This window comes from Aethalodelphis obliquidens, unplaced genomic scaffold (assembly GCF_003676395.1).
Source record: "Aethalodelphis obliquidens isolate GAN/ISIS:26980383/991018 unplaced genomic scaffold, ASM367639v1 scaffold42, whole genome shotgun sequence".
Classification (NCBI taxonomy): Eukaryota; Metazoa; Chordata; class Mammalia; order Artiodactyla; family Delphinidae; genus Aethalodelphis; species Aethalodelphis obliquidens.
Window position 1 is genome coordinate 13,909,080 of NW_020837986.1, and position 17,728 is coordinate 13,926,807.

At 50.8% G+C, this 17,728-nt stretch overlaps 1 protein-coding gene across 1 annotated transcript; it reads left to right on the forward strand.

Annotated features, from left to right (window-relative positions):
* The first annotated feature begins 283 nt into the window (after positions 1 to 283).
* Positions 284 to 5,074, forward strand: SOX12 (SRY-box transcription factor 12). The gene has a single exon (XM_027078661.1). The coding sequence runs from the start codon at positions 737 to 739 to the stop codon at positions 1,673 to 1,675; it is 939 nt and encodes a 312-aa protein (XP_026934462.1). The 5' UTR covers positions 284 to 736; the 3' UTR covers positions 1,676 to 5,074.
* Positions 5,075 to 17,728: the final 12,654 nt, after the last annotated feature.

Here is a 17,728-nt window from a genome sequence, read left to right on the forward strand (position 1 = left end):
GGCTTTCTGGAGCCAGAAGGGAAGCACGCTCGGCGTCCACCCCCCGCCCCCCACTCTCCCGCTAGTCCCCAGCCTAAGAAAAGAAACCGACTTCATCCGACACCCCCAATCCCAGCCACAAGACCGCCCAGCCCCGCAGCGCGAGCCCCGCCCCACTTCGGCAGCCAGCGATTGGGAGATGCAAATACCAGGTTCTCTGCCCAGCAACGGGTGACGCGGCGCCCGAGCGCGAGGCGTGGCCCGGCCGCAGCCCAAGCGGGCACCTCGGTGTTTACACGGGGCGGCCCCGCGCGCGCCGCAGCGGCCCGCAGACGGAGAGGGGGAGGGGTGGCGCGCGCGCCGGCGGGGCCGCGCGGGGAGAAAGACACTGGAAGGCGGCGGGGCGGAGAGAGGCGCGCGCGGGCCGCGGCCGAGCAGGAGGCTGCAAGGAGAGCCCGCGGGGGTCCTGGGAGTGCAGTTCCTCAGCCCCCGCAAAACAATGTGTGGCGTGCTGCGGGGTGCAACTTGCCGGAGGCGGCGGGGGCGCGCCGAACCCGCCTGAGACCGCGCCGCTGACCTTCTCCCCCCGCCGTCCGTTGGGCCCGAGCGCCCAGCTTCTCGCTCCCCAGCTCGCGGGGGCCGGGCCGAGCTGCAGGGCGGGGCCGCCCCTCCGTCGCTGCTGCCTCCTCCCCCACCCCCAGCCGCTGAGGATGCGGACGGCCCCCGGCGGCGTCTAGCGGCCCCGGGCCCAGGCGCGATGGTGCAGCAGAGGGGCGCGAGGGCCAAGCGGGACGGCGGGCCGCCGCCCCCGGGGCCCGGGCCGGCCGAGGAGGGGGCGCGTGAGCCCGGCTGGTGCAAGACCCCGAGCGGCCACATTAAGAGACCGATGAACGCGTTCATGGTGTGGTCGCAGCACGAACGGCGGAAGATCATGGACCAGTGGCCCGACATGCACAACGCCGAGATCTCCAAGCGCCTGGGCCGCCGCTGGCAGCTGCTGCAGGACTCGGAGAAGATCCCGTTCGTGCGGGAGGCGGAGCGGCTGCGCCTCAAGCACATGGCGGATTACCCGGACTACAAGTACCGGCCGCGCAAAAAGAGCAAGGGGGCGCCCGCCAAGGCGCGGCCCCGCCCCCCCGGCGGCGGCGGCAGCCGGCTCAAGCCCGGGTCGCAGCTGCCTAGCCGCGGGGGCCGCCGAGCGGCTGGAGGGCCTTTGGGGGGCGGCGCGGCGGCGCCCGAGGACGACGACGAGGACGACGACGAGGAGCTGCTGGAAGTGCGCCTGGTCGAGACCCCTGGGCGGGAGCTGTGGAGGATGGTCCCGGCGGGGCGGGCCGCCCGGGGACAAGCGGAGCGTTCCCAGGGGCCGTCGGGCGAGGGGGCGGCTGTCACCGCCGCCTCCCCGACTCCGTCGGAGGACGAGGAGCCGGAGGAAGAGGAGGAGGAGGCGGCGGCGACGGAGGAAGGCGAAGAGGAGACGGTGGCGTCGGGGGAGGAGCCGCTGGGCTTTCTGTCCAGACTGCCCCCCGGTCCTGCCGGCCTAGACTGCAGCGCCCTGGACCGCGACCCAGACCTGCCGCCCCCCTCGGGCACGTCGCACTTCGAGTTCCCGGACTACTGCACCCCCGAGGTTACCGAGATGATCGCAGGGGACTGGCGCCCGTCTAGCATCGCCGACCTGGTTTTCACCTACTGAGCCCACCGTCAGCGGGGCGCGCACGCCCCCTAAACCAGCTGTTTACATACAGGAATCAGGTATTGGGGCCCCTCGGAGGCCGAGGCTGGCATCCCATCTCCCGCACAGCCTCCCCCCTCCTAGACGTGCCCAACCCCCTTCAAATCCAGACATGCCCTTCCCCCGCAGACACACCCCAAGGCAGCCCAACCCCCACCCTTTCTCCGACATCCAAGCCCCTCCCCATCTTACCCCCTCCCGCACAGCCACCAGCAGCCAGCCCCCCCTCCGATACACCTCCCGTCCTCTCCAAGAGACCTGTACCCCTCCCCCATTTTGCACACGCCCTTCCTCACGGCCGGAGGACACGCCCCTGCCCTTGCTCCGGACTCCCTCCGCCTTAGCCTGGCCCGCCTCCTGTCTTGTTTGGGGGGGCGCTGCAGCTGGGCGGCCCCGCGCCCTCCTCCCTTGCCCCTCCCTCCCAGGGAGGGGGAGGGGCCCGTTCCTTTTCCCCGGGAACACTGGGATCCGCCCCCTTCTCGCGCATGCTTAATGCTTCTTGGGAGGAGGGAGCTGGTCCCAGTCGAACCTCACGCCCCTGTCAGATCCAGGAAGAAGGGGGGCGGATATAGAGCGATCCTGAGAAATCTTTTGATCCAGGAGCCACGGCTTCCGTTCAACCCGACGGGGCGTCACTGCCTTAAATGGGAGGAGCACTCGGAAGGGGGAGAAAGAGACTAGCCGGCCCGGAAGGGTTGGTGTGGAGCTTGGAACTCCCAAGTGGCATAGCCCCTTTTCCCTTACGGGATCGCCCAACCCACGTGCACCCACCCCTCACCGACTGCATGACTGCCTCTACAGCTTGTTTTGGTTCCAAGAAGCCTACCTTTCTTTCCCCCACCTGGGAATTGGGGGCAGGGTCTTTCTCTGGAAATCCTTCAGGAGAGAAAAAGAAAACTCAGAACCAAGACACGTAACAGTTTGTTTGGGGACAGGGTCCTTATGCTTCACACGCCCCCCCCCCAAGTGCCCTTATCACCTCAGGGCACACTCTCAGCCTGGGCTCCTTCCTAAGCCCACCGCCCCTTCCTGTCATCCAGGTCCCTCTGCCTACAGTATTCAGTGGGAGAAACTGAGACACGTTGGTACTAGGGGGTTGAGACTGAGGCGTAATAGCAGATGAAGTGGCAAGAAGAGCCCCACTTTTCAGCAGCTGGCTTCAGAGAGACCATCGACTGGGCCAGTGAGACTGAAGGGAGGGTCAGAGTAGTCTTGGGCCGTTTGCGCCTAGCGCTGCTGCATCCAGTTCGGGTGCCCTCGGAAACCCTGCCCCTGATGCTGTTACCCCTGTTACTCCAGCTCCCCGCTCAAGCCCCGCCCCTCCGGCCTCCCCACGCCCCATTTGCCCTCACTACCTGTATCTCACCGGCGTGTGTTCACCCTCCTGGGTGTGCACACACTCTCATTCACACACACAAATCTCAGGAACAAACGGTCCCAGAGTCCTCCGGGACCCCTGCCCAGGGTCTCTGCAGGTCTCTGCCCCACGCGTTCCCGTCGCTGACAAAGCCACCAGCTGCCTCCTTTAAGCTTGGTGCTCCGGCTCTGGGCCTTTTTGCGCGCGCTCTCTTTCTCTCTTTTTCTCTCTCTCTCTTTTTTTTTTTTTTTTTAAGAAAAACAACAACAAAAAAGACAATGAAAAATCCCAGAAAACGTCATGTGAGTGAAGAGATGTCACTGTCTGTGGTCTTGGAGAACTAGTCTCATAGCTGAGGGGAGGGGGCACTGGCACCCACAGCAGGACTTCTGCCAGGACTGAATAAAGTGTATTTGCCCCATCTCGCCCTGTGCTTCTACATGTCTTTGCCTTTCCTCAACCCTCCCCAAACAGTTTGGCAGATTCAAGTCCATGTGACTTAGCACCATGCAGGAAGAGCTGGGGGTTCCAGGGCAAGGAGGCACCTGGCCCCTCTAGGCCTCTCTGCTCCCTCTATCTCAGGACTCCTGGTCTTCATTAAGGATGGCAGACTCATCCCTGCAGAGGCCAGGCAGGTGACATGAATGAGAGAGTCTGGGTGGACACTGGCTTCATGACCCACTTCAAAGGGAGCAACTGCTCACTTCCTGCCGGTTGTGACCCTGTGGGAATGCAGCCCACTGTGGCCAGGGGGCTAGATTTTTCAAGAGAAGATGGCAATCTGGATGTTTCTGTGAACATCTCAATTTCAAAATGAAAGCTGAGTGAAATATTTTTAAATCCTTGTGGACCAAGTGAAACACGTGTGCAGGCACACCTAGCCCAAGGGGGCCAGTTTGACCCTGCCCTTAAGATTAAGAATCAGGGTTGAGCCTGGTACCACCACTGAGCACCTGTGTGACCTTGAGCATGTTAACTTCACCCTGACTCTTCTTTCCACATGTGTAACGCAGGGATGATAATACCTGCTTCACAGGGTAAAATGAAGTTCGAGGTGAGAAGCATTTAACGTGGTCCTCCATAAATTGTGTTATTCCATTGTCCAGAGGAGGAAACTTAGGGTCAAGGTGCAGAAGCAACTTGTAAAGGGGCTTCAAGCAGCCAAGGTCAGGGCCCCAAATTTTGGTTTCCGTCTCCTGGTGAAGTGTTACTTCAGGGTACTTGCCTCTCCCTCCCTGTTTGAATCTGCAGATGGTGTTAGGCTGGCGGTTCAGGGTGTGGAGTAGTGGGGTTCGTCCCCATGCCTAGCACGTAACTGGCCCCCAGTGTAGATGTTTTGAATGACTGAAGAACAGCAGCAGAAGCCACAGTGATTCCTGCCCATGAGATTCTTACCAGTGTGTTTTGGGAACTGAGATGAAGGCTTTTCAAAACTTTGTCCCCCTACACCTGTCCGCCTAATTCTTCCTCTACCAGATTCAATGAATTCCTAAGGTTGGACAAAGCCTGTTTCCCCAGTAAGAACCAAGGCCAAGTGTGCAAGTCTCATTCACAGAGGGTATTTGGGGACTGGGATACCCATAGATGCTTTAAAAGAGGACTAAAGCAGGTTTGGGAGGGCTGGGCACCTATAGAAAGGGGGCTTGGGGCCTCAGGAGTTACAGTGAGCGCTTCCTCTTGGCCTCTGATTGGAAGCGAGATTGACCACAAATCAAAACAAAACCTTTAAGAAAGAAAAGGTGGAAGAGAGCCACTTCACCCAGGGCAGCCTGCATCTGGTGTCCGAATGAGCACAGGTGTAAAAGCCTGCCACTTCAGTGCAAGGTGGGACAGACACAGGGAGTACCTGCCCCCCACCCCACCAGGTCCTCACCCCAGGGCCCCTCCAGGGTGGCTGAGGCTTTGCCTGGTCAGCAGCGCAGTTTGGCTTCCTGAACCCAATTCTGTCTCCTCCCTCTTCTTTTCACAGGTGTTTATCCCTAATAAATATCTTGCACCCCAAACTCAGTCTCCGTGTCTGCTTCTGGACAACCCATTCTGCAGCGGATGGTGGAAGGGGCTGGACAAAGGGAAGGGGATCACTGGCCCAGCAGTTGCAGCTGGGCACCTCTGATACCCACTCCCTCAGGAGGAGTCTCGTTTCCACCAACACTGCCAGCCCCAACCTCGGGGCTGCACGCTTTCCACCCTTTCCAGTCGGCCTCAATTAGAAACTCCGGCCTCAGCCCACAAGTCACTCAGGGCCCTCTGCTGACGCCATTCTCATTCGCAGTCCCTCCCCTGGCCTAAGCTGGAGAGAAAGGCTAAAAGTCTGTGTTTGCCCTTCACGATGCCCTGGGAGGGAGAGGGCAGGGGGCGTGTAAAACGCCAGGCCCGAGACGGTGCTAGAGTACTGCGGCCCTTGGGCAAGCGCCTCCCTTCGTAGGCCTTAGTTTCCCCCGGGTGATGTGGGGGAGGAGGAAATACGAATAGAAGTGAGACCATTTATTGCTATTTTGTTTCCTTCCATTTCTGAAGGAAATGGATTCTGACCTGTGAAAGGTGGGGGCGAGACCTGCTTATGTGGACTTTGGGGACGCCTAGTGGCTGAGAGGAGTAGGAAGCATTGCGGGCGCGCGGTGGAGAGGTTGCAGGGTGTGTCCCACTCTAATCCCCCTCCATTCATGCTCTCGGATTCATCTCTGGGTCAGGTTCCTGGCCGGGGCTATTTGAGCTATCTTGGTTCCAGGGCTTTAAAAACGCCTATACGCTGATGTATTGGCCATCTATTCCTATGTAATGAAACGCCACAAAGTTAACCGCTTAAAGCAGCATGCATTTATTATTTCATAATCTCTGTGGGCCCAGAGTCCAGGCATGCCCAGCAGAGAATCCTGGGTTCTTTGCTCAGGATCTCTCAAAGCTGCAGTCACGCTGTTGTCTGGGCTGCATTCCTTTCTGGAGCTCAGTGTCCTCTTGCAGAATCACGGGGTGGCGGGCTGAACTCAGTTCCTTGTGGTTAAAGGACTGAGGCCCCCATTTTCTTCCTGGCTGTCAGCTGGTACCACTCTGGATTCCTAAAAGCCACTCAGTTATTTTCTTCACAGGCCCTCTATCAGTGTGGAGGCTTATTTTGTCAAGGAGCAGCAGGAGAATCTTTCTGCACCTTCAAGTCACTTGGCTCAAGGAAGGCTTTCTTTTAAAGGGCTCACCCAGGGAAATGGTCCTTTTGATTCACTAAATATCAACTAATTTAATCACATTTACCTTGATCACATTTATGAAGTCCCTTCACCCTTGCCGATAATGTAAGCTAATCACAAGAGTGACATCCATCATGCTCCCGGGTCTTACCCACACAGAGAGGAAGAGGTTATGTTGGGCACGCACACCAGGGAGTGGGAATCTTGGGGGCCATCTTAGAATTCTGCTTATCATAGCCGTAGCTTCTTAAGCTTATAGCTCCATCCCGACACTGCCAGACTCATTATGTTTAGCCGCCTTCTTGTCGTCTTCACTGGGATATCTAATTGGCACCTGAAACTTGGCATGTCTAAAAATGAAGTGTGTTTCCCCAATCCTCCCAAGCCTGCTCCCCCACCCACATCTTCACTTCTTCACATATTACTTTAGTTGGCCTTTCAAGGCCAGCAAACTTGACTCTTCTTTTCCTCATAGCTTCATATCCCTTATAGCCTATTGGTTCTATCTTCAAAATGTGTCCTGTGTCCTATCACCTCTCACCTTTTCCATGGCCACCCTCCTGGTCCTGGCCCCCATCATCTCTTGCCCAGTATCCTTTACCTCGCTGAATTCAGCCACCTCGCTGAATTCCTTGCTTTCTCCTTTGCCCCATTCAGTCTTGTTACCCACAGAGCAGCCAGAGGAATGTGTTTAAGCTATAAATCAGACCATATACCGTCTCTGCTCGAAACTCTCCAATGGCCCCCATCTCATTCAGACTAAAAGCAAAAGTCCTCAACAAGGCCTGTGAAACCCTGTGTGATCTGGCATGTGGCCCACCCTGGGACTCATCCTTGCTACTTTGTCCTTCTCTCACCATGCTCCAGCCACCCTGGCTTCCTTGCTGTTCCTCAAAACTGCCAAGCACACACCCACTACAGGCCCTTTGCACATGCTGTTCATTCTGCTTGAAATGCTTTTCTCCCAGGCTTGCTCTCTCACTTCCTTCAGGTCTCAGCTCCAGTGTCACTAACTCAAAAAGTCTTCCCTGACAGTTCATATAAAGTATCACCTCCCCTTACGCTATCCCCTTACTTTGCTTTATTTTTCATAATAGCATTTATCACTATCTGGCATTTATCATATAAAGTTTTATTTTGTATGTATCTCTCCAATTAGTATGTAAGCTTCATGAGGAAGGAATGGCCTCTGCACTGGGCTCCATGCCTTAGCTCATTCAATCACTCATTTGCTCACCAATGCAACAAACATTTATTAAGGGCCTGCTTTGCCACGCTCTGTGCTAGGTGCTGGGTGTACAAAGGTGAAAAAAAACAGACATGGTCCATCCTCACTGAATCCTCAGGTCTGGGGAGCAGAAAGACCCATAAACACAGGGGTGGAAATACATTGATGGAGATGGACAGTGGGGCTGGGGGGACACAGAGGAGGCCCTTAATCCAGACATGGAGCAGGGTGTGGTCAGGTCACCTCCTGGAGGAGGTGATGTTTAAGCTGTGACTGAGACCTCAGTGCATTGTTGTGGTTTTAGGACACGGCTACAAGTTCTTTGACATTCCTCCCATAAATTTCCTCCCTCTTGAATCTGGGCTGGTCTTCGTGATCTACTTGTAACTACTAGAATGCAGGAATGAGGCTGTAGGTTTCCAAGGCTAGGTCACACTGAACCACCCTAAGAAGTCCAACAACCCTAAGACTGTCACATGATCAAGAAACCCCAAAACACGTGGAGGGACCACACGCAGGTGCTCCAGGTAATACAGGCACTGCCAAGGCTCCAGACACGTGAGTGAAGAAGCCTTCAGAGGATTCCATCCCCTAGTCATTCAAGTCTTCCCAGGTGAGGCTCGGCCACCATGGAACGGAGACAAACTGCCCCCTCTTGCGCTGCCTGAATTCCTGACCCACAGAGTCCATGAGCAAAATGAAATGACAGTTATTTGCACTATTCAGTTTTGGGGACAGTTTGTTATGCAGCAATTAAAACTAGAATAGTAGGATGAGGCAGGTACGGGGGAAGGATGAAGCTTTCCAGACACCAGTGAGAGCAAGTGGGAAACTCGGCAAGAGAGGCTGACATGGAAGGAAGTCGGTTGTGGCTGGAGGGGTTGGGAGGAGAGAGGAGATAGACTGGCAAGAGCCTGAAGGGCCTTGAAGGCATTTAGACTTTATCCTGGGTCTCCAGACTGCAGCTCAAGGGATCATCTGAACACATAAATCTGACCACTGCTGCAAACTTTTCAGTGGTTCCCTATCACCTTCAGGATAAAGTCTAAAGTTCGTGGCCTGGCATTCAAGGCTCTTTGCGGTTGACTACTGTCTTATAGACTCTTCTTCAGCTATCAGCTCTACCCAGTGAAAATGCCCTATCGTGCCATTTGTCTTTGCTCTTCTTGAGAAATTGGAGGGACTTTGGGCTAATCACTTTGCCTTTTGAGGACTCAGTTTCCCCATCTGTACAGTTAGGTGGTTGGGCTAGAAGTGTTTAAGAGCATATCCAGCCTGGCTTTCCAGAAGCCTATGGAACCTGCCTGTCTAGCTTCTTCCAGGTTGCCTAGCAATGAACATCAATACTCTCCCCCTTCCTCAGAGGTTTCTTAGCAACCCAATTTCTCACCCTCAATTGTTTTCAGGGTTTCCTACTAACTAAATGAATGTCAAGTTCTGCTTTTTCTCCTCCAAAAAAATCTGAGACCAAGGAATCTCTTTGGAGACCTGGATACAAACCCAGAATGGCAAGAAGCCTGGGTTTGAGTCAGTGGATGATTTGCTGTAACACTTAAAGAAGCTACCTGACATCTCTGGCTTTTATTTCAGATTATGAATACCTATCAGGCACTTTCCCTGTTCTCTTGTGTGTGTTTGAGTCAACTACTAAATTTATTCACTCTTTCAACAGATCTTTACTGAGTGCCTACTCTGTGCCAGGCACTGTCCTAAGAACTGGGAATTCATCAATGAGCAAAACAGACATAATCCCTGCCTTCATGGAGCTTACACTCCAGTGGATGGAAACACACAATCAAGAAACTGATAAATCTATACAATAATGTCATGTAATGAAGGTGGTAAAGTATGAGGAGAGGCTACTATTTCAGACGAGGTGGTTGCATCAGTCAAGAGAGGCTAGGAAAGCCAGGAGAGGAAGGGCAGAAAAACCCTAGCTTCTCCCTTTTTCCCACCCACCTCTGCCTCCCATTGGCTGAGCTCAGCTGGAGGCCAGCTGGCAAGGGAGGCTGTGAAATGCAGCCTCCAGGGGTCAGCTCTCCAGAGCAGGGAAAGAACAAGGAATGGACTGGAAGACAAAAAGGTCCAGAGCTGCCTTGTGACCCTTGGGAGGTCCACAGGTTTTTTCAGTTCACTTCCTGCCTATAAGCTGTTGGGGACCCTAGGATCTTTTTTTTTTTTTTTTTAACATTTTGATATTTTAACAAAAATTGTGGTAAGATATACATAACATAAAATTTACCATCTTAATCATTTTTTAGGTGTACTGCTCAGTGGCATTAAGTAGCCACATTGTTGAGTAACCACCACCACTGTCAAAACTAAAACTCTCTGCTCAGGAATCCGATAACTGCCCATTTACCCCTCTCTCCAGCCCCAGGCAACCACCATTCTCCTTTCCGAATCTATGAATTTGACTACGTACCTCATATAAGTGGAATCATACAGTATTTGTCTTTTTGTGACTGGTTTACTTCACTTAACAAAATGTCCTCAAGGTTCATCCATGTTGTAGCATGTGTCAGAACTTTCTTCTTTTTTAAGACTGAATAATATTCCATTGTATGCATATACCACATTTTGTTTATCCATTCATTCGTGGACAGGCACGTGGGTTGCTTCCTCCTTTTGGCTACTGCTATGAACGGGTGTGCAAATACCCCTTCAAGACACCCTGCTTTCAGTTCTTTTAGGCATATATCCAGAAGTGGAGTTGCTAGATCATAGGGTAATTCTATTTTTAATTTTCAAATTATTGCCATACCGTTTTCCATAGCAGCTACACCACTTTACATTCTCACCAACATTGCATAAGGGTTCCAGTTCCTCCACATCCTCGCCAACCCTTGTCATTTTCTGGTTTTGCTTTTGTTTTTTTTTTGATAGTAGCCATGCTAATGGATATAGGTTCCTAGGATTATTTTGGGATTTGAACAGTCATGGGCTTTTTATCCCAGGCTTGTGATTTTTTTCGGCAGACAGTTAACTCAAAAACTTAGGCTTCAGGACTTCCCTGGTGGTCCAGTGGTGAAGAATCTGCCTTATAATGCGGGGGACGCGGGTTCGATTCCTGGCCAGGGAACTAAGATCCCACATGCCGCGGGGCAGCTAAGCCCATGTGCCACAACTACAGAGCCCACGGACCCTGGAGTCTGCACGCCACAACTAGAGAGAAGTCCTCACACCGCATCGAAAGATTCCCGCATGCCTCAATGAAGATGCTGCATGCCATAACTAAAAACCTGACACAGCCAAAAATAAATAAAAATAAATAAATAATAAATAAATCTTAAAAAAAAAAAACCACTTAGGCTTCTTATCCATTTGACGATAGCCAGTTTCATGTACAAAACCATACCCACAGTATGTTTCAACACATAGTCCTTAGGTTTGCTTTGTTTCTCTTTCTTACCCCAAAGAGCTCTTTTTTTTTGGAGGGGGGCTTGTGTGGGGTTTTTAAAAAATATTTATTTATTTATTTGTTTATTTTGGCTGCGCTGGGTCTTAGTTGCAGCACGTGCAATCTTTTAGTGGCAGCATGCAGGATTTTTAGTTGTGGAATGCGGACTCTTAGTTGTGGCATGCATGTGGGATTTAGTTTCCCAACCAGGGATTGAACACAGGCCCTCTGCGTTGGGAGTGCGGAGCCTTACCCACTGGCTCACCAGGGAAGTCTGTATGTGTTTGGATTTTTTTAAATTTAATTTTTAGTTTTTATTGGAGTAGCAGTGTTTGCGGTACGCGGGCCTCTCACTGCTGTGGCCTCTCCTGTTGCGGAGCACAGGCTCCGGGCGCGCAGACTCAGAGGCCGTGGCTCACGGGCCCAGCCGCTCCGCGGCATGTGGGATCTTCCCAGACCGGGGCACGAACCCACGTCCCCTGCATCGGCAGGCGAACTCTCAACCACTGCGCCACCAGGAAAGCCCTGTGTGTATCTTTTTTATTGGAGTAGCAGTGATATACAATGTTTGTGAGAATCTTTTTCACTTATACATATACATATATATATATATTCATCTTAGGATTCTTTTCTTATATAGGTTATTACAGACTGTTGAGTAGACCTCCCTTGTTATACAGTAGTTCCTTGTTGATTACCTATTTTACTTTATTTTATTTATTCTTATTGGAGTATAGTTGCTTTACAATAGTGTGTTTATACTGTACAACAAAGTGAATCAGCTATATGTGTACATATATCCCCTCTTTTTTGGATTTCCTGCTCATTTAGGTCACCACAGAGCACTGAGTAGAGTTCCCTGTGCTATACAGTAGGTTCATTAGTTATCTGCTTCATACATAGTGTCAATCCCAATCTCCCAGTTCATCCCACCCCCACCCCCCCAACCCCTTGGTATCCATACGTTTGTTCTCTACGTCTGTGTCTCTGTTTCCAAAGAGCTCTCTTGATTGAATGGCAGCTCTCAGGAATAATTAGGTGGTAAAGCCACACCCTTTATATGATCTTGGCCCTCAACCATGTTGTCCATCGGAGAAGTTTTACAGAGTATGTTCATCCAAACACTTTTAAAATTCAATCTCTTAAAAAAAAAAAAGAAAAATTCAATCTCTTACTCTAATTAACTTTAGTCCAAGATACTTTAATCAACAGAGAAGTTTTTTTAAATGGGTGAGAAGGCCCTTAACTTAATCTATGCCCTGAAACATTTTAATGAATTAATAGATTCTACTGTGCTCAACACCTCTTTAAAGCTCATTTCTTTCCATTTGGGGTCTAGAAGCATTAGAATTTTCCAACTCTGCAAGAATCTAAATTTCTGAACTCTGTTTCCTTTTATTTCTGCTTGCAAATCAGCCTATTCTCTTCTTTTTTTAAAAATAGATGGCACTTTCTCTTATATAAATTTATTTATTTATTCAATTATTTAATTTCTGGCTGCATTGGGTCTTCACTGCTGCATGTGGGTTTCCTCTAGTTGCTGAGACTGGAGGCTACTCTTTGTTGCGGCACGAGGGCTTCTCATTGTGGTGGCTTCTCTTGTTGCAGAGCACAGGCTCTAGGCGCACGGGCTTCAGTAGTTGTGGCACGCGGGCTCAGCAGCTGTGGCACGTGGGCTCAGTAGTTGTGGTTCATGGGCTCTAGAGTGCAGGCTCAGTAGTTGTGGTGTATGGGCTTAGTTGCTCCGCGGCATGTGGGATCTTCCTGGACGAAGGCTCGAACCCGTGTCCCCTGCATTGGCAGGCGGATTCTTAACCACTGCTCCACCAGGGAAGCCCAGCCCATTCTCTTCTGAGCTCATCTCACTCTTGAATATTCAAATAAATGCAGCCAAAGGCACCCCTGTAGTCAGCTTCCCAAGTTACTGCAGTAAAAGTGTTACTAAATGTTTTGGTTCTGTAGAACAAGGATTGCCAGCTCCCCCGCCTGTGGCCCCAACCACTAAGGCAGTGACACACAGTTTGGTTTTGGTAAGTACCCTACTTCTGGTACCAATTTCTTAATCAGTCAGAATAGGCTGGACTATGACATAGTAACAAATTAACTCTGAAATATCAGCAGGTTGACATAGTAAAGGCTTATTTTTTACTTAAACATATTCTGATATTGTGACTCTCCAAAGCAGCTTTCTCCACTGAGACTCAGCAATCCCGTCTACCTCCATCTTCTGATGCTACCATGTCAACATGTAGCCTCCACAATCGTCACGGCAGGAGGAAAGATAACTGGAGGGTCATGCACCAGCTCTTAAATGGTCTAGCGGTTCTAAAACACGGCCCCCACATTATTTAACATTTCTCCTACTGAGAGTGGGGATATGTCTCCTCTTCTTAAATCTGGCCTCTGTGACTGAAAGAATACAGTAGAAGTGACACTGAGCCACCTTCTAGACTCTAGCCTTGAGAAACTTGCAGCTCTCACCTCTTCTTTCCTGGAATACTCATTCTTGGGATCCAGCCACCAGGCTGCAAGGAAGCTGGAGAAACTGTGCAAAGTCCTACAAGGAGAAGAACTGAGGCCCCCGGTCCTCAGACACAGGTGAGCTCCCACCTGGCAGCCATTACCAGCTTGCCAGCAATGTCAGCAAGCCATCCTGGGAGTGGCTCTTTCCAGCCCCCAGTCAAGTCACCCCAGGCGATGCTAAGTGGTGCAGACTTCCCACTGAGGCCTGCCAGTTGCAGATTTGTGAGCAAAATAATGATCATTGTTGTTTTAAGTCACTAAGTTTTGGGTTGGTTTGTTATATAATAACAACCAGAACAAATGCTTTGGCCCAGAAGTGACATGCATCACTCACTCTGCTCATGGCTCATTGGCCAGAACAAATCCTATGGCTTTGTCTAACCTCCAGTGTGAAGCACATAGAAATTTGGTGAGCAGTGTATGTCTCTATCACAGTGATGCAATAAAACCTCTTTGATAAGGTGACATATGGGCAGAGATCTGAATAAAGCCAGAAACTAGCTATACAGATATCTAGAGAAAAGAAAGAGAGGCAGAGAAGCAAACACGTGCAAAGGCTCCAAAGCCTTGAGGTAGGAGTTTGCCCACTGTGCTGTGTTCATTCAAAGAAAAGCAAGGGGGCCAGTGTGGCTGGAGTCCAGCAAGTGAGGGAAAGGAAGAGATGAGATCAAGGAGGGAAGTAAGGTTGTGGGGGAAGGGCAATTAGAGGCCACAGTAAGGACTGGTTTAGCATACCTACTGCTGCATAGCGAACAATCTCACAACGTATACCTTATAACAACACCATTTTATTGTCTTGCAAGATTCTGTGGGTTTATGGGATTCAGTGGGATGGGTCTTCTGTTCATGTGATGTCACCTGGGGGCTCAAGTGGGCTGGAACATTCAAGATGACTCACTCACATGATGCTGCCCAATACAATAGCTGGTGCTAGCCGTGAGCCGCAAGTTTGGCTGGGGCTGTCGACTGGAGCATCTACATGTGGCCTCTCCGTGTGTCCCGGGCTGCTTCTGCATGGGGACTGGGGTCCAAGAGAGAGAATTCCACAAGTGAGTGTTCCACAGTGCGGGGAAAGCTGGTCCTCTTGAAAGCCAGGTCCAGAGCTGGCAGAGCATTACTTTCACCCCATTCTATTGGTTAAAGCCGTTGCTGGGTCAGCTCAGATGAGGAGGAGCAGAGTGACAAAGAGTGTGTGGCCATCTTTTTTTTTTTTTTTTTTTTTTTTTTTGCGGTACGCGGGTCTCTCATTGCTGTGGCCTCTCCCGTTGCGGAGCACAGGCTCCGGACGGGCAGGCTCAGCGGCCATGGCTCACGAGCCTAGCCGCTCCGCGGCATGTGGGATCTTCCCGGACCAGGGTGCGAACCCGTGTCCCCTGCATCGGCAAGCGGACTCTCAACCACTGCGCCACCAGGGAAGTCCCTTGTGGCCATCTTTAACCCACCAGTCTTTCCCTTTTACCTGGAGTAAGATGAGATGCCATGGAGGGTTTTGAGCAGAGGAATGAGAGAATCTGACTCACAGTTTAAAGGATCATCGTGGCTGCCATGTAGAGAAGAGACCACTAGGGGCAGGGCAAAAGCACTGGGGGGATGGGGATGGATGTGGGGGTCTGAGATGGCAGTAGTCATGCCCAAAGTAGGGCCCTGGCAACAAGATTTGTACCACTGACACTTGGTTGACCAATATGGTGACCCCCTAGTCACATGTGGCTATTTCAAATTAAATTTAGAGTAATTAAAATTATATAAAATTTAGAATTCGGTTCCTTAGTTGCAATAGCCACATTTCTTTCTTTTTCTTTTCTTTTCTTTTTTTTTTTTTGGCCACGCTGTGTGGCATGAGGGATCCTAGTTCCCCGACCAGGGATTGAACCCGTGCCCCCTACATTGGGAGCCCAGAGTCTTAACCACTGGACCCCCAGGGAAGTCCCTCTAGCCACATTTCAAATGCTTAATAGCCAAATGTGGCGAGTGGCGCCAGTATAGGCAACGCAGATATAGAACACTTCCATCTTTGCAGAAACTTCTATTGGATGGTACTGGCTTAGACCTCATCTCTTACGAGTTTGCACATCTAAAATCTTTAACTACAGGATCCCACATTCTGACCTCAGACTACCTTCCTTCCCATCCACTTATTTTTAGACTGCATTGAGCTCTTCAGTCTGGATTCCCTGAGTCTTCTCCAGATCCATCTGCTCCCCTCCTGGGCTGCCTTGGCATCCTTCCCCAACAAGCCAGGATCCATCGTGAGGTCCATCATGGGAACTGCTCTCTCCCTTGCTCTCTGCATCACCCATCACCCTCTCCTCTGCCTCACCAGGAGCTGGGGTACCAGAAGCCTTCTTCTTCTCTCCCAGGTCTCCTGACACTGCCAAAAAAAAATCACAGCTATGCAGACCCCTGTCTCCACAGATCATGGCCTCAGAGCCATCAGAGCAAATTCAGCTTCTGTCACATTGTGGCAGGCCTTGGGCAAGTGACTTACCTTCCCAAACCCAGGGTTTGTCATCTGTAAAATGGGGATTATCAGAGCTCCTATCTCATAAGATTATTGAGAAGTCAAATTATCCTGGCACATAATAAATTCTCAATAAGTGATATCCATCACCATCCTCATCATCATTATTACTGAGTGTTCCAAAGCTTTACCACTCTTTAAAAAATTATGGTAAAATATACGTAACATGAAATTGATCATTAGCAACATTTGGTACATTCATAATGTTATGCAACTATCACCCCCATCTAGTGCTGGAACACCTTCATCACCCCAAAAGGAAGCCCGTTAAGCCGTCACTCCCCATTCCTCCCTTAACGCAGCCCCGGGAACTGCTAGTCTGCCTTCTGTCTTTATGGATTTTCTGAGTCTGGGTATTTCATATATATGGAATCATAGAATATGTGGCCTTTGTGTCTGCTTCACCACCCTTTGAAAGGGTGTTGAACTAAAACCTTTCTATTTTGGTGGTCAAATGCTCTACCCTGGAGCTATACCCCCCCTAAACCTTCCTCTTTCTTAATTGATAATGCTTCTTGTTTTCCTCAAGAACATTCAATTTAATACGTTTTCTGTCACTCAACTTCCTACCCTCCTCACCCATAAACAATAAAAATAGTAGTAACAATAATAGTAGTAACGATGACAATAGTGAATTGAGTTCTTATTCTGTTCCGGGTGCTTTGCTAAGTGTTTTATATACACACCTCATTTCACTCTTATAACCCCTTTGAGACACAATTGCTGATATTATCTCCATTTTACAGTTAGGGAAACTGAGGCTCAGAGCATTGACGTCATGTAAGCACAGAGTGGCAGAACCAGGGATTCAAATCTGGATCTGTCTAACTCCAGAGTTCAGCTCACAAACACCAACCTGCATCTCTTCTTGGTGGCCCTCCTCCTCTCCTTGCCCGGGTCTCAGAGGGTACTGGATCCTTCCTATGCTGCTGGCTCAATGCCAGACCATCTACCTATACATTTGACCTCATCCCTTCCCATCACCTCCCCAACCTCAGCCATCCCCTCTCTCATATCATCGGAGCTGAAGCTGATTCTCACAGATGTGGAGTAGAATCATCTGGTTGCTTCTCTGTTCACTTGTCTGATGCTGGAACTGGGATGACTCAAAGGCCAAGCTCAGTTGGGAGGGTGGTGACTTCTGTGGGTTCTCCATGTCATTTTGGCTTTCTTTTAGCATGGCAGCCTCAAGGCAGGCAGACTTCTTGCATTAGCACCTCAGGTCTCCAAGAGCTAGAGTTCCAGGAGGAGTGCCTGTCCTTTTATGTCCTGGCCTCGGAAGTCAGAGCATCACTTCCACCATACTCTGTTGGTTGAAGCAGTCTTCAGCTCACCCGAGATACGAAAAGAGGGTACCTAGATCCCACCTTGCTGCAGGAGAAGTGCTAAGGAATTTGCAGCCATGTTTTAAAACTGCTGCAGGTTGTTTCCAATCTTTTGCTGTTCCTGCACTTCATTTTACCCCCCTCCCCCGCAACAACTCTTGAATCCATTCATTTCTGTGCAAGCCCACTAGGCCAAGACATCGTCATCTCTGACATGGAGTCTCCTTACGGATTTCTTTCCTACCTCGCTTGGGCTTTTTATCCTGTTCTTCCCAGGGATCGACAGCCAGAGGGATCTTTTCAGAGTGCAGATCAGATCACACCCCTCCCCTCTTTACAACGCTTCCATGGCTCCCTACTACTCTTGGGTTGAAGTCCAGACTCCTTACCTTGGCTTGTGAGGCCCTGAAGGGTCTCACATCTGCCTGCCTCTTCAGGTTCATCTCCTGTCACATGGGAGGACTTCAGTCTTGAGCTC